Below are 16,033 nucleotides of genomic sequence, written 5' to 3'. Positions count from 1 at the left end.
GAGTCATGGGGTCGCACAGAGTCGGACACGACTGAAGCGACTTAGCAGTAGCAGCACCATGGAGGAAGGCCATTTGAGCTACAAACTAAATGATGTATACGAGTTTGTCCAGTGGACAAGAGGAACAACAGCATCTCAGAGAGAGGGAAAGGCATTGTGGGCCAGCTTTGGCTTTGAAACCAGAAGTAATTCTGTATTTTGTTTGTTGCGAGCTGGGAGGGAAGATATTATAAGAGGCTGGGGAGGAAGAGGAGAAGCATCTTTGAAACATCTTTAAAGTCTTGCTAACAAGTGTGGATACCACTCTGGAAGTGACAAGAACACAATGGAGGGTTTGAGTTGGGGAATGTCATATTAATTTATGTTTTAGGAAAACCAGGCTGGAAGATGGATTACAACCTTTCCCTAAAAACCAGCTCAGTGGCAAGGGCCTCTCTGGCTGCCTTGTTTAGATGAGTACTTGTTTATATGTGATGTTGCACACTGGGGCCTGGCCTCAGATCTCCACCTAAGGTGGAGTTCTCCCCTCCTAAGTATATGAAAACTCCAGTCCCACCTAACTCCCAAAGAACCTTCTGGCCTTTCAAATGTTGGTTTGTCAACCCTCTAATATAAACTTCAGTGCATCTGCTATGCCCATTGTCATTACTGGATCTTGTCTAGGCCACTCTCCCCACCCTACCTCTGGGCTTCCGACCCTTCCAGTCCCAACGTCAATGAGAAGATCTTGAACCAGATTCCAGTTCCATTGCAAGGCCAGCCACTGCCATCCACCTGCTCTGTGTTACTGAGATGCCCAGTCTTCATGCCCCACATATCAGCAACAATGAACTTGAGCTGCCGCCTTAACTTGTAATGTGGGGTTGGCTGTAAGGACTGCTGGAGTATTGCATTAGCTCTAGTGGGCCCGTCCTGATTCTGCACAACTTGCGGAGCTCTGGACAGCTGTGACTCACATGCCTCACTTAGAAACTGGCAGTTCAGCCCACCTAGCCCGGAGTAGGCAGGAGAAGATGCTGCTGACAGGTTGGCAAATACGATGGCAGGATTACAAATCCTGGGTGAGCAAGGGTAAGCAAGTCATGGGGTGGGGTTGGCTTATTCTGTTCTCTTGGGTGATCTTCCTCAATGAATGCTCCCAACATTCCCTGGGAGAGATGAACTCCCTCCCATTCAAAACTAAAGATCATGCACATTTAAGGTTTTAAGGGCTGTAGGTATGGATGTATAATGGATGTAGCTAACAGATCAGGGTTAAAATTCCTGTTTTCTATATGTTGCTGTGCTGTGCTTAGTCACTTAGTTGTATCTGACTCTTTGCGACCCCATGGATTGTAGCTCACCAGGCTCCTCTGTCCATGGGAATTCTCCAGGCAAGAACACTGTAGTGGGTTGCCATGCCCTCTGCTTTCTATGTGTTACCTTGGGCTGATAATTTAACTTCTCATTATCTCAGCTGACAATCTCCTGTAAAATGGCACTAATAGTATTTATATTGTTATTATGACAACTAATTAATGAATGTTTATAATATTAAGTATTTATACATTTTGCTAATAAAATATATTTAAAGATAAATGAGTTTCCTCTGTCTAAAAGAGGGATCATCACTATCATTTCATGCATTTGTCATAAAGACTAAAGGAGATAAGGTATACAAAGTACATTGCAACAACTCAACAGAAGTTCATTCTTTCCCCCATATGCTCCCTCACTGTGGAATAGCTGGGAGGCAGGTGAATGGGTCCTGAGCTGACCAATATGTAGATGGGAAGAGGAATGGATGGGAAGGATGTGCCTGAGGAATCAGAGATATATCAGCCAAGAGAATGCAGCTGGAGATTCGGACTAGGGAAGGAAATTCTAAGGAACACATGCTGTCAAAGACACCCGCATCTCCCTTTCCTCTGACCATGTAATCTTTGGGGCTGCCACTGTCCCCCTTCTCCCTCCTGAAATATCAAGTCACAGAAGTAACACAGAAGCAATTTACCTCTATATTGTAATGTTTCCCATTCCCCTGGGTATGTGACCTATCAGAACCCTTCCCTGGAATTTTTCAGTTTGGAATTAAAGGGAAAAGCACTTTTCTTTCACTTAGAGAACTGATTGAAAGACTTTTCGCTGAAGGTTGCTAACAGTTACCTTCCCTGGCATTCCCTAGAGAAAGTTTATCTGCAGTAAGAAAAACTGTGTCAACACACAAAAATGCAGCCAAGAGATAAAGGATGGAAGGAGAGAGAAGGCAAAAAAAAAGGGACTGGGAACAATGGACAGGAAAGGAAAAGGGAGAGAAAAAGAGAAAGAGAGAGAACTTTGTTTAAGTCCCTAGATCCATTTAAACCTGAAGCCAGATCCACCCCTGGACTTTCCAAATATAGGGCTCAATAATTCTATTTTTGCTTTAGTTAGACTTTGTTCCTGTTACTTGCAGTGGAAAGACTCTGAACTAATTTGGGAGCAAAGAAAGAAAATAATTCGACCTAGACTGTAAGATTCATTAACAAGCTAAAGAAACAGTATCTGTAACTAAACTGAGGTGGTTGACCAGCAGGGTGACAGTTAATATTTAAATGCCATTGAGGTAACAGAAAATTGGTTGACTTTCAAGCTATTTTAATTGGATGTCAGCTTTTTAGAGAAAGATTTTAAGGCAGGTCAGAATGCTCTGTCCTAAGCCCTGACCTGCTCATCTTGCTTACCAATTTCTTAGATAAAGACTTCTAAGGCTTGCTTGTCAAAATTGTGGATGATCCAAAATTAGATTATGTGAATAGGTCACTCAATGACAGAATCCAGATTCATGAATGGTTGACAGCTAGCAGGATGGGCTCAAACATGCTGGATTAAGTCTAATGGGGAATCATGCCAAGCTGATATTCAAGGACTAGCTGCACTAGTACAGGGAAAGGAGGGCAGCCAGCCTTCCCATCAAATCTCAGGAATTTTTTGCTGGCTGCAAGCTCCGTGGGATTCCAGAGTATGACACAGCTGCCAAAACAGCGAACATGAGACCTGGCAAGCTTAGCACAAACACAGTGTCCAGAACAGGGGAGACAATCCTTCCACCATGTTCCCTCCCTATCAGAGCACACCTGGAGTCTAAGGTGCAGGGCATAAGAAACAGGGTCCTACAAAGAATGGTTGAAGAAACAAGCAATTTAATCAGAACTTATGACAGCTGTTTCTCCACAAACACCTCGAGGTCTGCCATATGGCCAAGGGGAGACCTTACGTTGCTGGACTCCAAAAGACAGGCGCCAAACGATGAGTAGAAGTTACACGTGAGGCAGTCTCTGGCTGCCGAGATGTACAATACAATGCAGTCCATCCTGGCTCAGGCACCGCTCATCTGTGAGTGGTCGCCTCGAGGAAGCTCACAGCTCTTCCCTCCCACCACTTCACAGCCAAGGCAGGGCAACGCCACCACTGTGTCGTCGGTTTTGAGGACATGCCACTGGCCACTGTCTTGACAGTAACAGCACAGGGCAGTGAAGTGACCTGGTGCTAAAGTGTGAGGGACTAGGAGGCTGGGGGTAGGGCTTGGAGACATGGGGATGGGGAAGCACAATCACAGGGAAGTCGCCACCTTCTCTTTGTGTCTCATCATCTTGCTTTAAAAAAAGATAGAAAGGATATAGATTTCTGGAATCCAACCTTTTGTTAGGGTGGGGCCAGTGAAGATTATATATATATGTGTGTGTGTGTGTGTGTGTGTGTGTGTGTGTGTGTGTGTGTATTTAGCTTTTCAAGTGATTCTGATGCATAGCTAGGTTTAGAAACCACACAAATGACTCCACAAAGTGCTGATTTCAGGGAAAGTCACTTTAATAACTGGTGTCTAGGTTTGAGGGCTCAACAGTCCCCTGTGCCCTCTTCTCCAGGCAGTCAGAGTCAGCATCTGAGGCCGGCAGCTGCTCCCCTTTGCTCTCTTGCCTGCTGTCTGTGTGCTCCTCACCTCTGAGCCATCAACAATCCCGCTTTCCACCGTGCACAGGACTGCCAGTCCTTCCCTTCCAACAGCCTCCACCCTGGACCCAGACCATCTGCCGGCCCTCAGGCTCCAGCCAATACCCCCAGGGCACTGAGCATCCTCTCTCTCTGCTGCCACTGCCTGGAGGTCCTTGCCATCTGTCCCCATCCCTTGGCCTCACCTCTGTCTGGCAGAGGGAAAAATGCTGTCCCTTCCTTCTATCCAGCTCTCTTAGAGGGAGATTTCACATCTCTCTCTTAGAAGGGTTCTTGGGATTTTAACAATACTTTCATTTTTCTATAAATAATGATTTAGTGCCTGTGAGTGCCACAGAATGTTCTGGGTGCTGGCGATAAAGTAGCCAATAAGAAAGGACAAGTCTTTGCTCTCATAAAGCTTGTATTCTAGCTTGAGGAAGCAGGTGATAAACAAGATCATTTCAGAGAGTGGTTCAGGGCTATGAAGAAAATAAAACCAGGCAAAAGTAATGGGGACCATAAATTGGTGGTCAGAGAAGCCTCTTTAAAGAGATGACATCTGAGCTGAGACATAAAAGACAGAGTGAGCCATAGAAAGATCAGGGGGAGGACATTCTAGGCATAGAGAAGAGCATATACAAAGGTCCTGGGGTGGGAATGAGCTTGGTGTATTTGGGAAATTCAAAGGGCAGGGTTGCTGCTGTGAGGAGGAGGTGGAGAAAGAAGAGGAGGAAAAGAAAATGGAGAGAGAGAAGGAGAGGAGGAAAAGAAAGAAGAGCAGAAGAGGAGGAGCCTCAGAAGAGCTTCCTGTAGTGCCGAGAATTCAGGTCTTCCCACTGCTGCATCCGCCCATCCTCCCACACCCCCATCCCCCCCCACAGTGTTTTGTGGGCCTTCCCTGTCCTTCCCCCCGCCACCTGGTCTGTGTTTTCAAATATCGGAACTACAACAGTAGACAGGATCCAGGTTATTTCCTATGGGTCTCCTGGACCCCAGGAAATCAGTGGATGTGAGCAGGCCCCTGTTTAAAGTTTCCCTGACCTTTTCATGGCAGTTTTGGGTACTCTGAAAGTTAGAAGCCTTGTCTATGTAGAGCTCAAAAAGGCCTTCTTGGGGTGTTACCTAACTGCTTACTCTTCCTATCCTAGCCTCAACTCCAACCCTGCTAAGACACCCCGTAAAAATGGGAAACTTTAAATCAGCAAGAGCTAGCCAGCCACAGAGAAAGCTTTAGGTGACATGGTGAGCTGACACAGGTGCTCCAGAGAAGTGCATGTGACTGGAATCAGACACAATTGCACACCATCAGATTACAACCAGAGAGAGGAAATAATACTTGAGATCATTTGGGCTACTTGCCACTTCATGCTCACTCATGCACATACATGTATTCACGTGCCTGAGTGAGCATGAGCTGGGGCTCTTGGTTCTCTCAGTTCATCAGATGGTGAGTATTTCATACTTGTCATGTCAGTGTCTAAGGACGAGCAAACCAATGGTTTTGTACAGTATTCAACCGAGGAAACACTGGTCTCTTCCAATGTTGGAGGGAAAAGTAGATGTTGGACTTCCTGAGAAATATCAGTATGTTTCTATTCCCCACTAACAAAACTATCTGCAGGGGCACATAAATAAGGCTAGTTTGAATCTAGTATCCATGTGATCGTTTATGTACAACTGCAAAGGATTTATAAGGAGTAATTTTCACTTATGTGATTTTTGCTTTCCATAATGACTCTTGAATCTAACCCTCAAGTAAGATAGGACTCTTCTCTTGAAAAAAACACATGTATGTATATATAGAATATATGTAGAATATATGTATATATAGACTCATTATGTTGTACACCTGAAACAACATTGTAAATCAACTATATCAATTAAAAAACTTTGACATCAGAAAATTTAGTAAATTCCATAGCAAATTAAGAGCACTTATTTTAAAATTAATCTTAATAAAACAATACCAGATGAATGGGGTCTGATTTGAGGGAAATTATCCATTAAGAGGATGAAAATGATATTCTTCATTAAGACTTTTAAACTCTAAAAAAATGTAAATTCGTTCTTTTTCATACCAGTCCAGGTTCGATGCACGATACTGGATGCTTGGGGCTGGTGCACTGGGACAACCCAGAGGGATGGTATGGGGAGGGAGGAGGGAGGAGGGTTCAGGATGGGGAACACATGTATACCTGTGGCGGATTCATTTTGATATTTGGCAAAACTAATACAATTATGTAAAGTTTAAAAATAAAATAAAATTAAAAAAATATGTATATCCCAGTGAAGTTTTTCTTTCCTCCTTTCCCCTTCCTCTATTTCTTCTTCTTCCCCCTCTTCTCTTTTTTCCTCTCCCTCTCTTGCATTTTCTTGCTTTACCAACTTCCTTCTCTTCCTTTCTTTCCTTGCTGCTTCCTCCTTTACTGAGGAAGAGGGTGAGACAGACAAGCTACTCTGACATATTGGCCCCTTTTTTCTTCTTGGTATGAACCCTATCAGCACATCACATGCAAACACACACACACACACACACACACACCAACACTCCTTCCCTCTACTGATTCACACGCCATTGAGAAACAGACAAGTCACCTAGATGACCTGTTACTGAGTAAGAGAATGTGAGACATTATTTTTTCAGGGGAAATTCATTTTACTTGTTAATAAGTGTCCAGTAGAAACAAATGATGGAGAAGGCAATGGTACCCCACTCCAGTACTCTTGCCTGGAAAATTGCATGGATGGAGGAGCCTGGTGGGCTGCAGTCCATGGGGTCACTAGGGGTCAGGCACGACTGAGTGACTTCACTTTCACTTTTCACTTTCATGCATTGGAGAAGGGAATGGCAATCCACTCCAGTGTTCTTGCCTAGAGAATCCCACGGACGGGGGAGCCTAGTGGGCTGCCGTCAATGGGGTCGCACAGAGTCGGACATGACTGAAGCAACTTAGCAGCAGCAGCAGCAGAAACAAATGAAAAACAAGTAAAATTAATTTTAACTATATTTTATTTAGCTTGCATATACAACTATTGGGGCTTCCCTGGTGGCTCAGTGGTACAAAGATTCTGCCTGCCAAGCAGGAGATGCAGGTTCAATCCCTGGGTCAGGAAGATTCCCTGGAGAAGGAAATGGCAACCCACTCCAGTGTTCTTGCCCAGAAAATCCCATGAACAAAGGAGTCAGGTGGCCTACAGTCCATGCGGTTGAGTTGGACATGACTTAGCAACTAAACAACAACAATTATCATTTCAACATGTTATCAATACAAAATATTGTTAACGAGAAGTTTATTATTTTTCTAATACTAATTATTCAACAACCAGTGTGTGTCTTACGTGTATAGCACAGCTTAATGTGGACTAGCCATGTTTCAGGTATTGTGACTTGTGGCTACTTCTGGGCTGCAGAGTACTAGAAGAGGCAGAGCAACAAGACAGAAGGAACCTGGGTTCCTGGGTGGACACGTGGAGCAAACTGCCCATCATCGTGGACTTTCCATTTCATTTCAGTCACTCAGTCGTGTCCGACTCTTTGAGACCCCATGAACCGCAGCACGCCAGGCCTCCCTGTCCATCACCAACTCCCAAAGTCCACCCAAACCCATGTCCATCGAGTCAGTGATGCCATCCAACCATCTCATCCTCTGTCATCCCCTTCTCCTCCTGCCCTCAATCTTTCCCAGCATCACTTCTCATTTAAAATATTGTATTTTCTGGTCTTTTTGTAATGAACTTAGCCTGTATCCTGATTAATACAAGATGGCTAAAGTTTTTTCCTCTACAGAAATTGGTATTGATCTACATCTGTCATTCTATGTATAATAAGCAAACAGCATGTTTGTGAACATATCAACAATTATAATCTCTTGTTCCAGTTCAGTCAGACAGCTGGAGAGGGACAACTTAACTTGTATAGGTAAGTACTCAAGTTTTAAACCTTGAAAAATTTCAATTTATATGTTTTCATTTTTTGTATGCTCTGACTTTTGTGTATCATCAAACTCAAAGGAACAAGCCCCACAACCATTAAGCATTTATATATGTATACATCTTTTTAATTTTCATTATTGATTTGAACTAAATACTTATAAAAAGAGAGCAAAAGTTAAAAATTAAAGTTATATAATAAAAAGAAAAAAGGAAATGAGAGTCACTTATAAATAATTACAATATCATCAGCAGTGCTTAATTCTAAAAAAACCACTACATGCAAAGTTTATTTAAAAGATCTCATCCAGCTTAAGTTTTTCATATTCTATGTATATACTTTTCAAACATATAATTTTACCGACATGGTAATATAATATCTGCATGTAAAAATAAAACAAGAGTCAAATTAAGGTTTTTCTCTTTTCAATTTGTTTCTGTCCCCACAAACAAAAGGAATTGGCCAAAGTCTGGCAAGTTTCTTCATGTTTCTAAATTAATCCTTTGGCTTATGGGCAAATGCAATACTGAAATCTACAAGAAGAAAAAAAGCAAATGTAAATAAGGACCCATCACTTCAGACTTAGTGTCCCAAGATATGTCAGTTATTATCTTGATTTGTTGTTGCCGTTTTCCTTCAACAAAGACACACCACCCAGAAGACTGAGGGTAGCTGGGTGAATTCATTCCACTAATTCGTTTTATTGAGTCAGTATAGAAAACTAGTTAAGAGTACAGATTTAGCAGTTAGACATCCCTTAGTTTGTATCCTTACTCCACTGATTATTGAGGCTTAGTGTCCTCATCTGTAAAATAAAAATAGTAAATTGCTCCAAAGTACAGGAAGGAATATGTGAGATGAGTAGGAAGCACTTAACACAATGTCTCATCCAGTGTTAGCTGCCAAGTATTTTTCTATTTCCAAAATAAATAATGATCTCACAGCATTATATATGTGTGTGTGTGTGTGTATATATATATATATATATATATATAATATATCCTACTGTATGACAGTTTCTTTTGACATGGATTATTTCTAATTCTCACAGCTACACTAGGACGGGGGGAAAAGCTGTCTCATTTTACAGGTGGAGAAACTGTGGCTCAGAAAGGTCAAGTGGCCTGTCTGTGGTCACACAGTGGATGTGTGACTGAGCCAGAGTGGAAACAGACCCAGCCAACATCAAAGCCTGTGTTCTTTCTACCAGGTGGAGATGGGACACTCTGGGACACACATTCTTATGGCAGTGTGTGCCCCAGAGTGAGAGAAAGAAAGAGAAGGCAAAGCAGCTTTGGAGGTCTCCAAACCTCCCCATTTAGAATAAATCCCTTAATTATGCTTGAAGCTGGACAAGCTTTTGAAATCTCGCCTGGACATTCTTTCCCCATCAAGTTCCTTGAAATTCCCCTTTAAAGAGCATCTAGGAAAAGCCACTCTCATTAGCCAGGGTCTGGCTTTATTTTCCTAATAAACAGACCTTTGGACAGACAAGAGAGTCTCTTATTTTCAATCAATTCTTGAACATTTCAGCTGATTTTCTTCTATTTGGCTTGAAATTGTGATCTGGGAATGACTGGTCCTGCAAATTGTCCTCCTATAAGGGAAGCCCCTTGAGGATCCTCAACTTGTTATTTTTAATCACTGTAATCTCTTTTTCAAAGGAGGCCATGGTCAGAAACAGAGCAAGCCTTTCAGAGCTTTCTAAAGCACAATTATTGCAGAGGGAGTGGTATTGAGGGGAAGAGGGAGGGAGGGTAGAGATGTGGGAGAGAGGAGGCAGTCAATATAGTGCTAACAACTTGGGAAAAGGCTGAATCATCATCTCAGTTGGATCCTGACTGTTGAGAAGAAACCCCATGTTTCAAATTTTTTTTTTCAATAGTGACCATTTTACTCCAGTCTAGAAAATCTAAAGGATATGCTGAGATGGGAGGGTGGGAGTGGGGGCATGGAGAGTGGAAGCTCTGTGGGGATAAACTAGAATCCCGAGGACAAAGGTTTGAGGCAGGAAAACAGGCCATTGATTCCAAAGATTGTGAGGGGCCCTAATTCAGTAAAAAATAAAAAGGCAAACAGAACATCAGGGGAATGTTAATTTCCACAGCCCTAAGTCAATACCCGGAGCAGAATGTATTAGATTTACTTCTAACGTAACTATTCTAAGAAAGTATAAGCCAACAGAAAATGTCACAAACCAGGCCAGTGCCCTTTTCTTCCTAACTTTGAGTGGTGGAATCAGGTTTGCTAATCCGAAGTATTGACTCAGAAGGTATTAGCCTGGTTCCTGCAAGATCTTTCTTGCAAGATCTCTCAGCCACCAGAAAAGAGGTAAGATGATTGCCCACCAACAGCCTGAGTCAGGCATCACAGTTGAAGACTAACATTGTAGGCTGGCATAACCTGTAAGGTGAAAGTCTAGTCCGAGTTTTCACCTGCTGTCCATGGATACTTAGGCCGTCATGGAACCCCTCTGTTCATGTGAATCCCAGATGCATCTCTGTTTCAGTGCTGGGATCCCTCACTGCCAGTGCTCAGCCAAACTGGGAGGATTCATGTGGGAAGAGAGACCCAGTAGGACTCTTGGGCTGCAGGCTAGCCTGGATTATCCCCAAAAGAAATTCTCCTGATCCTAAACTAGTAATAGTCTTAAGCAAGCCTCCTAATATGGAGAAATCATTCATGCACTCACTCATTCAATTATTTCATGAGCACCAGGTAACTGGCATCCACTGGTAGACTGGCTTGAAGGAGTGCAGAAAAAACCTACTTTTAAACACACACACGTGGCAGAAACAAAATGAACCTGACCGTGCACATCCCTCCATTATTAAACCATTTGGGCCTCATAGACAACTCAAACTAATATATACTGGGAACCCACTGTAGCTCAGGCACGCTCATCTTTATGCGCTTATTTACTCCCTAAGACCGCCCAGGGTAGCTGGACAAACATCTGTTTTCAATAACTGGGAAACAGGATCCGAGAAATGAAAGGACTTGCACAAGGTCACACAGCTACTAAACCCGGGACTGACTGTGGAGCCACCTCTTTCGCTGCCACGTGGAGCTGAGGCAGTTTTCTCAGGGAACTCAGGTCCTCGGTTTGGGGGAGGGCTGAAGAGGCCAGTGGGGTTACGCCCACTTCCCTCCAGTCCACGGAGAGGACTGGCTGTTTCCCAGCTGGGGGGAAGAGGCTGCGACCGCATGTAGGTTCGGCTTGCTGGGCAGCCGGGCCAACCCGGCTGGAGGCCAACCCTCCCTGGGGGCCGGGCTCGGTGTTCTCCACCCCACCCCCACCCTTCCGCGCAGGGTAACCCCCACCCCGCCTAGCCGTGCGGGCTTGCAAGGGCTACCCGCCAGGCATAGAGCGCGTCCACAAGCGGACTACGCTCTGAGTAGCTCCAGGCGGAGAGAATCGGGAACACAAACCCAGGAAAATGGGAGAAGCATTCTGGGAAAGGTGGTCCCTGGTTCTGGTCGCCTGTGTGACCCGGGCTCCAGCTGGCACTACCCCGAACTTTATCCAATGTCGCCCCCATAGCTTCCTCTCGCGACGCTTAGGAACGGGAAAGTGGGGATGGAAGGGCGGTGGCTGTGGGCCCGTTTGCCCCACGAGTGCCCCAAAGCCCCTCTCTTCCTTGCTTAGCCCCAGAATTGACCTACGAAGGGCCCGGGGTGAAGGGACACGTGCCCTGTCACTCCCCGCCCGCGGAGCCCCCGTGAGGCTAGGCAGGCTTCCTTCCCTGCCTGGTGTCCTGGCTCCTGACTGGAGAACGGCAGGGAAGAGATGGATGGGGACCTGACCCGGCTTAAGAAAGGGGCTCTGGGCTCTGGGCATGGCGTCAGGGGTCTTCAGGTCTGTGCTGGTCGAGCTGCCTGTCAGGCCCGGGAGGCGCTCACTTGCTTTGGACCTCCCCTCTCTGCGCTCTCGAAAGCCGGCTGTCAGCTGAGGAGCATAGAGACCGCTTTTCTGTGGGTACTGAGACTCGGGGTTGCGGGAGCAGCTCTGGCCTCCAGGGAGCAGGCCTCAAGAATCTGGGCTTCCCTTTCCGTCTTGATTGGATTCCCCTCCCCTGTTCGAAACTACCTAGAGCTCCTAGTCCACTGGGAGCCTGTCCTAGAAATCCAGGGTCTTCTCCCTCGCCTGGGACCGTCAAAGAATAATTTGGAGTTCTTTCCAGGCAACCTTCCGAAAAGCTTTGGGCTCTTCTCCTCTCCTCCCCTCGCCCTAGGACCAGTTAGGGGAGAAGCCCAAGTCCTTTCTCTTGTAGGGATCCGTCCAGGGAAGCTGGAATGACCGTCCCACTGGGGGCCAGTATGTGAAAAGCTGGTTTCCACTTCTTCAGGGATGGGAGTGGGGAAAACTGGAATCACCACCCAGCCTAGGACCCGACTAAAAGAAGCCAGGGTCCCCTCGACCCCAGAGACGGATCTGGAGAAAGGCGAGTCTCCACCGCTCTCCTGGAACCGGCCGGAATAGAAGCCAGGCCAGAGTGACGTGTCGCTCAGCTCCGACCCACACCCGGGAACCGCGCTTCGGACTTGGGGGCTGCATCTCCTGGCAGCGGCCCCGCGACGGCGCCGGACACTGGCTCGGAGCTAAAAGGATAGGGCATCCAGGACAGAAGGGCCCTCGGCGGGCTGCGCTGGCACGGTGCGCCTGGGAACCGTGCGCCCTCCTCCGGCACTGCGCGGTCGGCGCCCTCCGGGGGCCAGGTCCCGCGCCCCCAACACCACGGCGGGCCACTTACCGCGGTAGCTGGTTCCCGGCTTATAGAAGTCGGGGTCGCCCTCCACGCGGAGGCTGAACTCGGTGTAGCCCTCACGCCGCGTGCCCTGGACGCGCAGGATGCGGCTGCAGTAGCCCTCTGACTTGGGCACTTTGTCCAGGGTCTCGTCGGAGAAGGCCAGCGCCACCGCCAGGGGCAGCGCCAGGGCCAGCAGCACTGAACCCCGGCTCAGCCTCAGGAGCACCGGGGACAGCCTCATCCTCGCGGGCCCCCAACTTTGTGCCCTGGCCGCTGGCTCTCGCCGCACGACTCCTGCCCGAAGGGGTCCCCGCGGAAACGAGACCTGGCAGAGCCCAGGCGGGGAGCGGAGCTCCGAGCCGGTGCTGGCGACCGGGAGACCGTGCTGCCTGGGCTTGGCGGCTGCCGAGCTGCGCTGCGCTGAGCAGAGCCGAGCAAGCCGAGCAGCGCGAGGAAGGGAGGGCGGCGGCGAAGGAGGAGGAGGAGGGAGGGCTGATTTTGCCCAGATCCCCAGCGCAGCGCTGTTTTGTTTCTGAGCTGGCGATTAGCGGCGCGGTGGTGTTTATTTTGCGACGCTGAATTCCCAGGGTCTGGCGAGGAAATCATAGGGTCCAGGGACACTGCGGGCTCTGTGCCACCACGAGGCTGCCACCCCAACCCGCGGACCCTATGGAGGCGGGTGCTCCAAGGAGGGATAGACTGAGAACTAACTTTTGTTGCACACCTACTCTGTGCCATATTCTAATGTACTGTCTATAGCTTATAAGATAAAGTCAAGCCTGTATCTGCTGATACTTTTTAAGTTGACCTGTCTTTAAGTCAAGAAATGTCTCTTAATAGTAGGCTTCCCTGGTGGCTCAGATGGTAAAGAATCTGCCTGCAACGCAGGAGACCTGTGTTCAACCCCTGGATTGGGAAGATCTCCTGTAAAAGGAAATGGCAATCCACTGCTATATTCTTGCTGGGAGAATTCCACTGACAGAGGAGCCTGGCAGACTACAGTCCTTGGGGTTGCAAAGGGTCAGCCCCAACTAGCGACTATCATTCACCTCTGTGCATGGCCATATTCTGGGAGGTTTACTTACATCTGCTCACCTTCTCCACTCTCATTGCCTAGAATAAATGTGACATTACTTTCATTCATTTTACAGAGGAGCAAACTGAGGCTTTTGACCAGTTAAGTCAGGGTCAGATGCCATGGCTATCTGACTTTATTGCCCTTCTCATAGCGTGTTGGAACAGGTCAGACTGATGGATGGAAAGGAGCAAGAATGATTCATCCATTGGCCCCTGTAGGTACAGTGCTATGGCTTGTAATACTTTTGGCGATTCCTGAAAATGGTCTCTTTAAAATCAAAAGAAAAAAAAAATATTTAGATCTAATAAAATATTTTACTATATAGTACTAATTTATTTATATTTCGATTTACACAGTCATAAAATATAATGTTTACTGTTGTTTTATGAAGGAAGAAGCCCACAAAGACAAAAATGCCTATAGCCCAGGGAAGTCCTCATAGAGCCTGGAGAGAGATTTTGAAAGTTTCAAAGAAAAGCTTGTGTTTTCTTGGCTTAGACTTTAGTTTAGGTTCCCAGTCCCCAGTGACAGATGTTTGGAGAGGAGCTGAGCCTGAGTGCTCACTGGCCAGAGCCTCAGGCACCAACCCCAAAGCCAGACAGAGAAAGCCAGGTGCAAGAATCTCCTCCAGTGTTTCCTTGGGCACAGACCTGAATCAAACATTAGTCCTAGAGCCTATTATACAGAGTGAAGTAAGTCAGATGGAGAAAACAAATATATTAACAAATACATAAGGAATCTAGAAAGATGGTACTGATGAACCTATTTTCAGGACAGCAATGGAAACGCAGACATAGACAGCAGACTTGTGGACACATTGGGGGAAGGAGAGAGTGGGATGAATTGAGAGAGTAACGCTGAAACATATACATTACCATATGTAAAATAGACAGCCAGTGGGAGTCTGCTGTATTACACAGGGAGTTCAACCTGGTGCTGTGACAGCCTAGAGGAATGGAATGGGGTGGGAGGTGGGAAGGAGGTTCAAGAGGGAGGGGACATATATATACCTATGGCTGATTCATGTTGATGTATGGCAGAAACCAATACAATGTTGTAAAGCAATCATCTTCCTATTAAAAAGCAAACAAACAAAAAATTAGTCCTGCCACTCACCCACTGTGAGACTTGAGCAAGTTATTTAATCTCTCCAAGCTTCAGATTCCTGCTCAGAAAGGGTGCATGTACACCTGTGGGCTAATATAGCCTTTTTCTAGAGGGTGCTCGAGTTAAATGACATTTAACATTCTTATCATTCAGAAAACAAAGATCATGGCATCCAGTCTCAAGACAGGAGGAGAAGGGGACAACAGAGGATGAGATGGTTGGATGGCATCACCGACTCAATGGACATGAGTTTGAGCAAGCTCTGGGAGTTGGTGATGGACAGGGAAGCCTGGCGTGCTGCAGTCCATGGGGTCGCCGAGTCAAATATGACTGAGCGACTGAACTGAACTGAACTGAGAGTTAAAAGAAATGAGGCATACAAAATACTGGGCCTGACCTCCACCCCCAGGCTCAACAGTTGGGCCTGGCCCTGGGTATCACACGAATGGAGATCAGGTCTGTCCTGGGGATGCTGGTAATGCCTCTGCCTGCCCTCAGTGTGCTCAAGCATCCTAAGCACTCTCAGAAGCTTTGGTTAAGCACCCTCTCCTTCTCCTGGGCTGTCAACACACCTCAAGAGCCTACATTTAAAAAGCAATCTTCTTTGCTTTCCAGGTCAAGTTTTTCTCTTTGACATCACAAACAGCCCAGAGGAGCCATCTGCATTGGAGGCCTCCATTCCTCCTCGCCTGCCCCCAATCCACGTGCTGGGGTCTCCCTGCCACGATTAAGAGGGCACCTTCTCTCAGAGGTCCTCTGGCAGTGCCCCTTGGCAGAAGCCAATTATGCTCTTTCCTCAGCCTGACTCTCCTTGACCCTTAGCAGCACCTGCTCCAGCTAGCAGCCTTCCTTTACGGAGTTGCCATTCAAATTCACTTCTGTGTCCTGAGTGAATTATCTCCATCGTGGCTGGACTGGCTCAGGTTTCATGTAGACTCCACGTTGCACAGTCCCGTGCACCCAGCAAGCTGTCCTTGAGTTCAGATTCGGGGCCAACTCTGTGCTGAGTAGTGGATTCCAGAGGGAACAAAAATTCATTCATTTATCCATGTCCAATGTGCTCCACGTGCTCTCTACGGGACACATGACAAATTACTTGCCTTTGTGGATTTTACAATCTAGGGGAGAGGCAGATATTTTAAATACATAGTTACAGGAATCTTTTCCAATTACAATGGTGAGATACACACTACAAACTAAGTTGTTCAGGAGTGT

The 16,033-nt window shown here is 46.6% G+C and overlaps 1 protein-coding gene across 3 annotated transcripts in view; it reads right to left on the bottom strand.

Annotated features, from left to right (window-relative positions):
- The window catches only part of SPON1 (spondin 1), a 363,430-nt gene that overhangs the window by 307,877 nt on the left and 39,520 nt on the right, over positions 1–16,033 (bottom strand). Inside the window, exon 1 of one of the 3 annotated variants that reach the window (XM_006054443.4) lies at positions 12,637–13,138. The exons of the other annotated variants lie outside the window; for them this stretch is intronic. Coding sequence (XP_006054505.1) covers positions 12,637–12,874 — 238 coding nt within the window. The 5' untranslated portion in view covers positions 12,875–13,138. Of the gene's footprint in view, positions 1–12,636; positions 13,139–16,033 lie in introns of those variants that run through there. 3 annotated transcript variants of the gene reach the window in all.

The sequence above is a fragment of the Bubalus bubalis genome, chromosome 16 (genome assembly GCF_019923935.1).
Source record: "Bubalus bubalis isolate 160015118507 breed Murrah chromosome 16, NDDB_SH_1, whole genome shotgun sequence".
NCBI lineage: Eukaryota > Metazoa > Chordata > Mammalia > Artiodactyla > Bovidae > Bubalus > Bubalus bubalis.
This window is presented reverse-complemented; position numbering and strand designations above follow the sequence as displayed.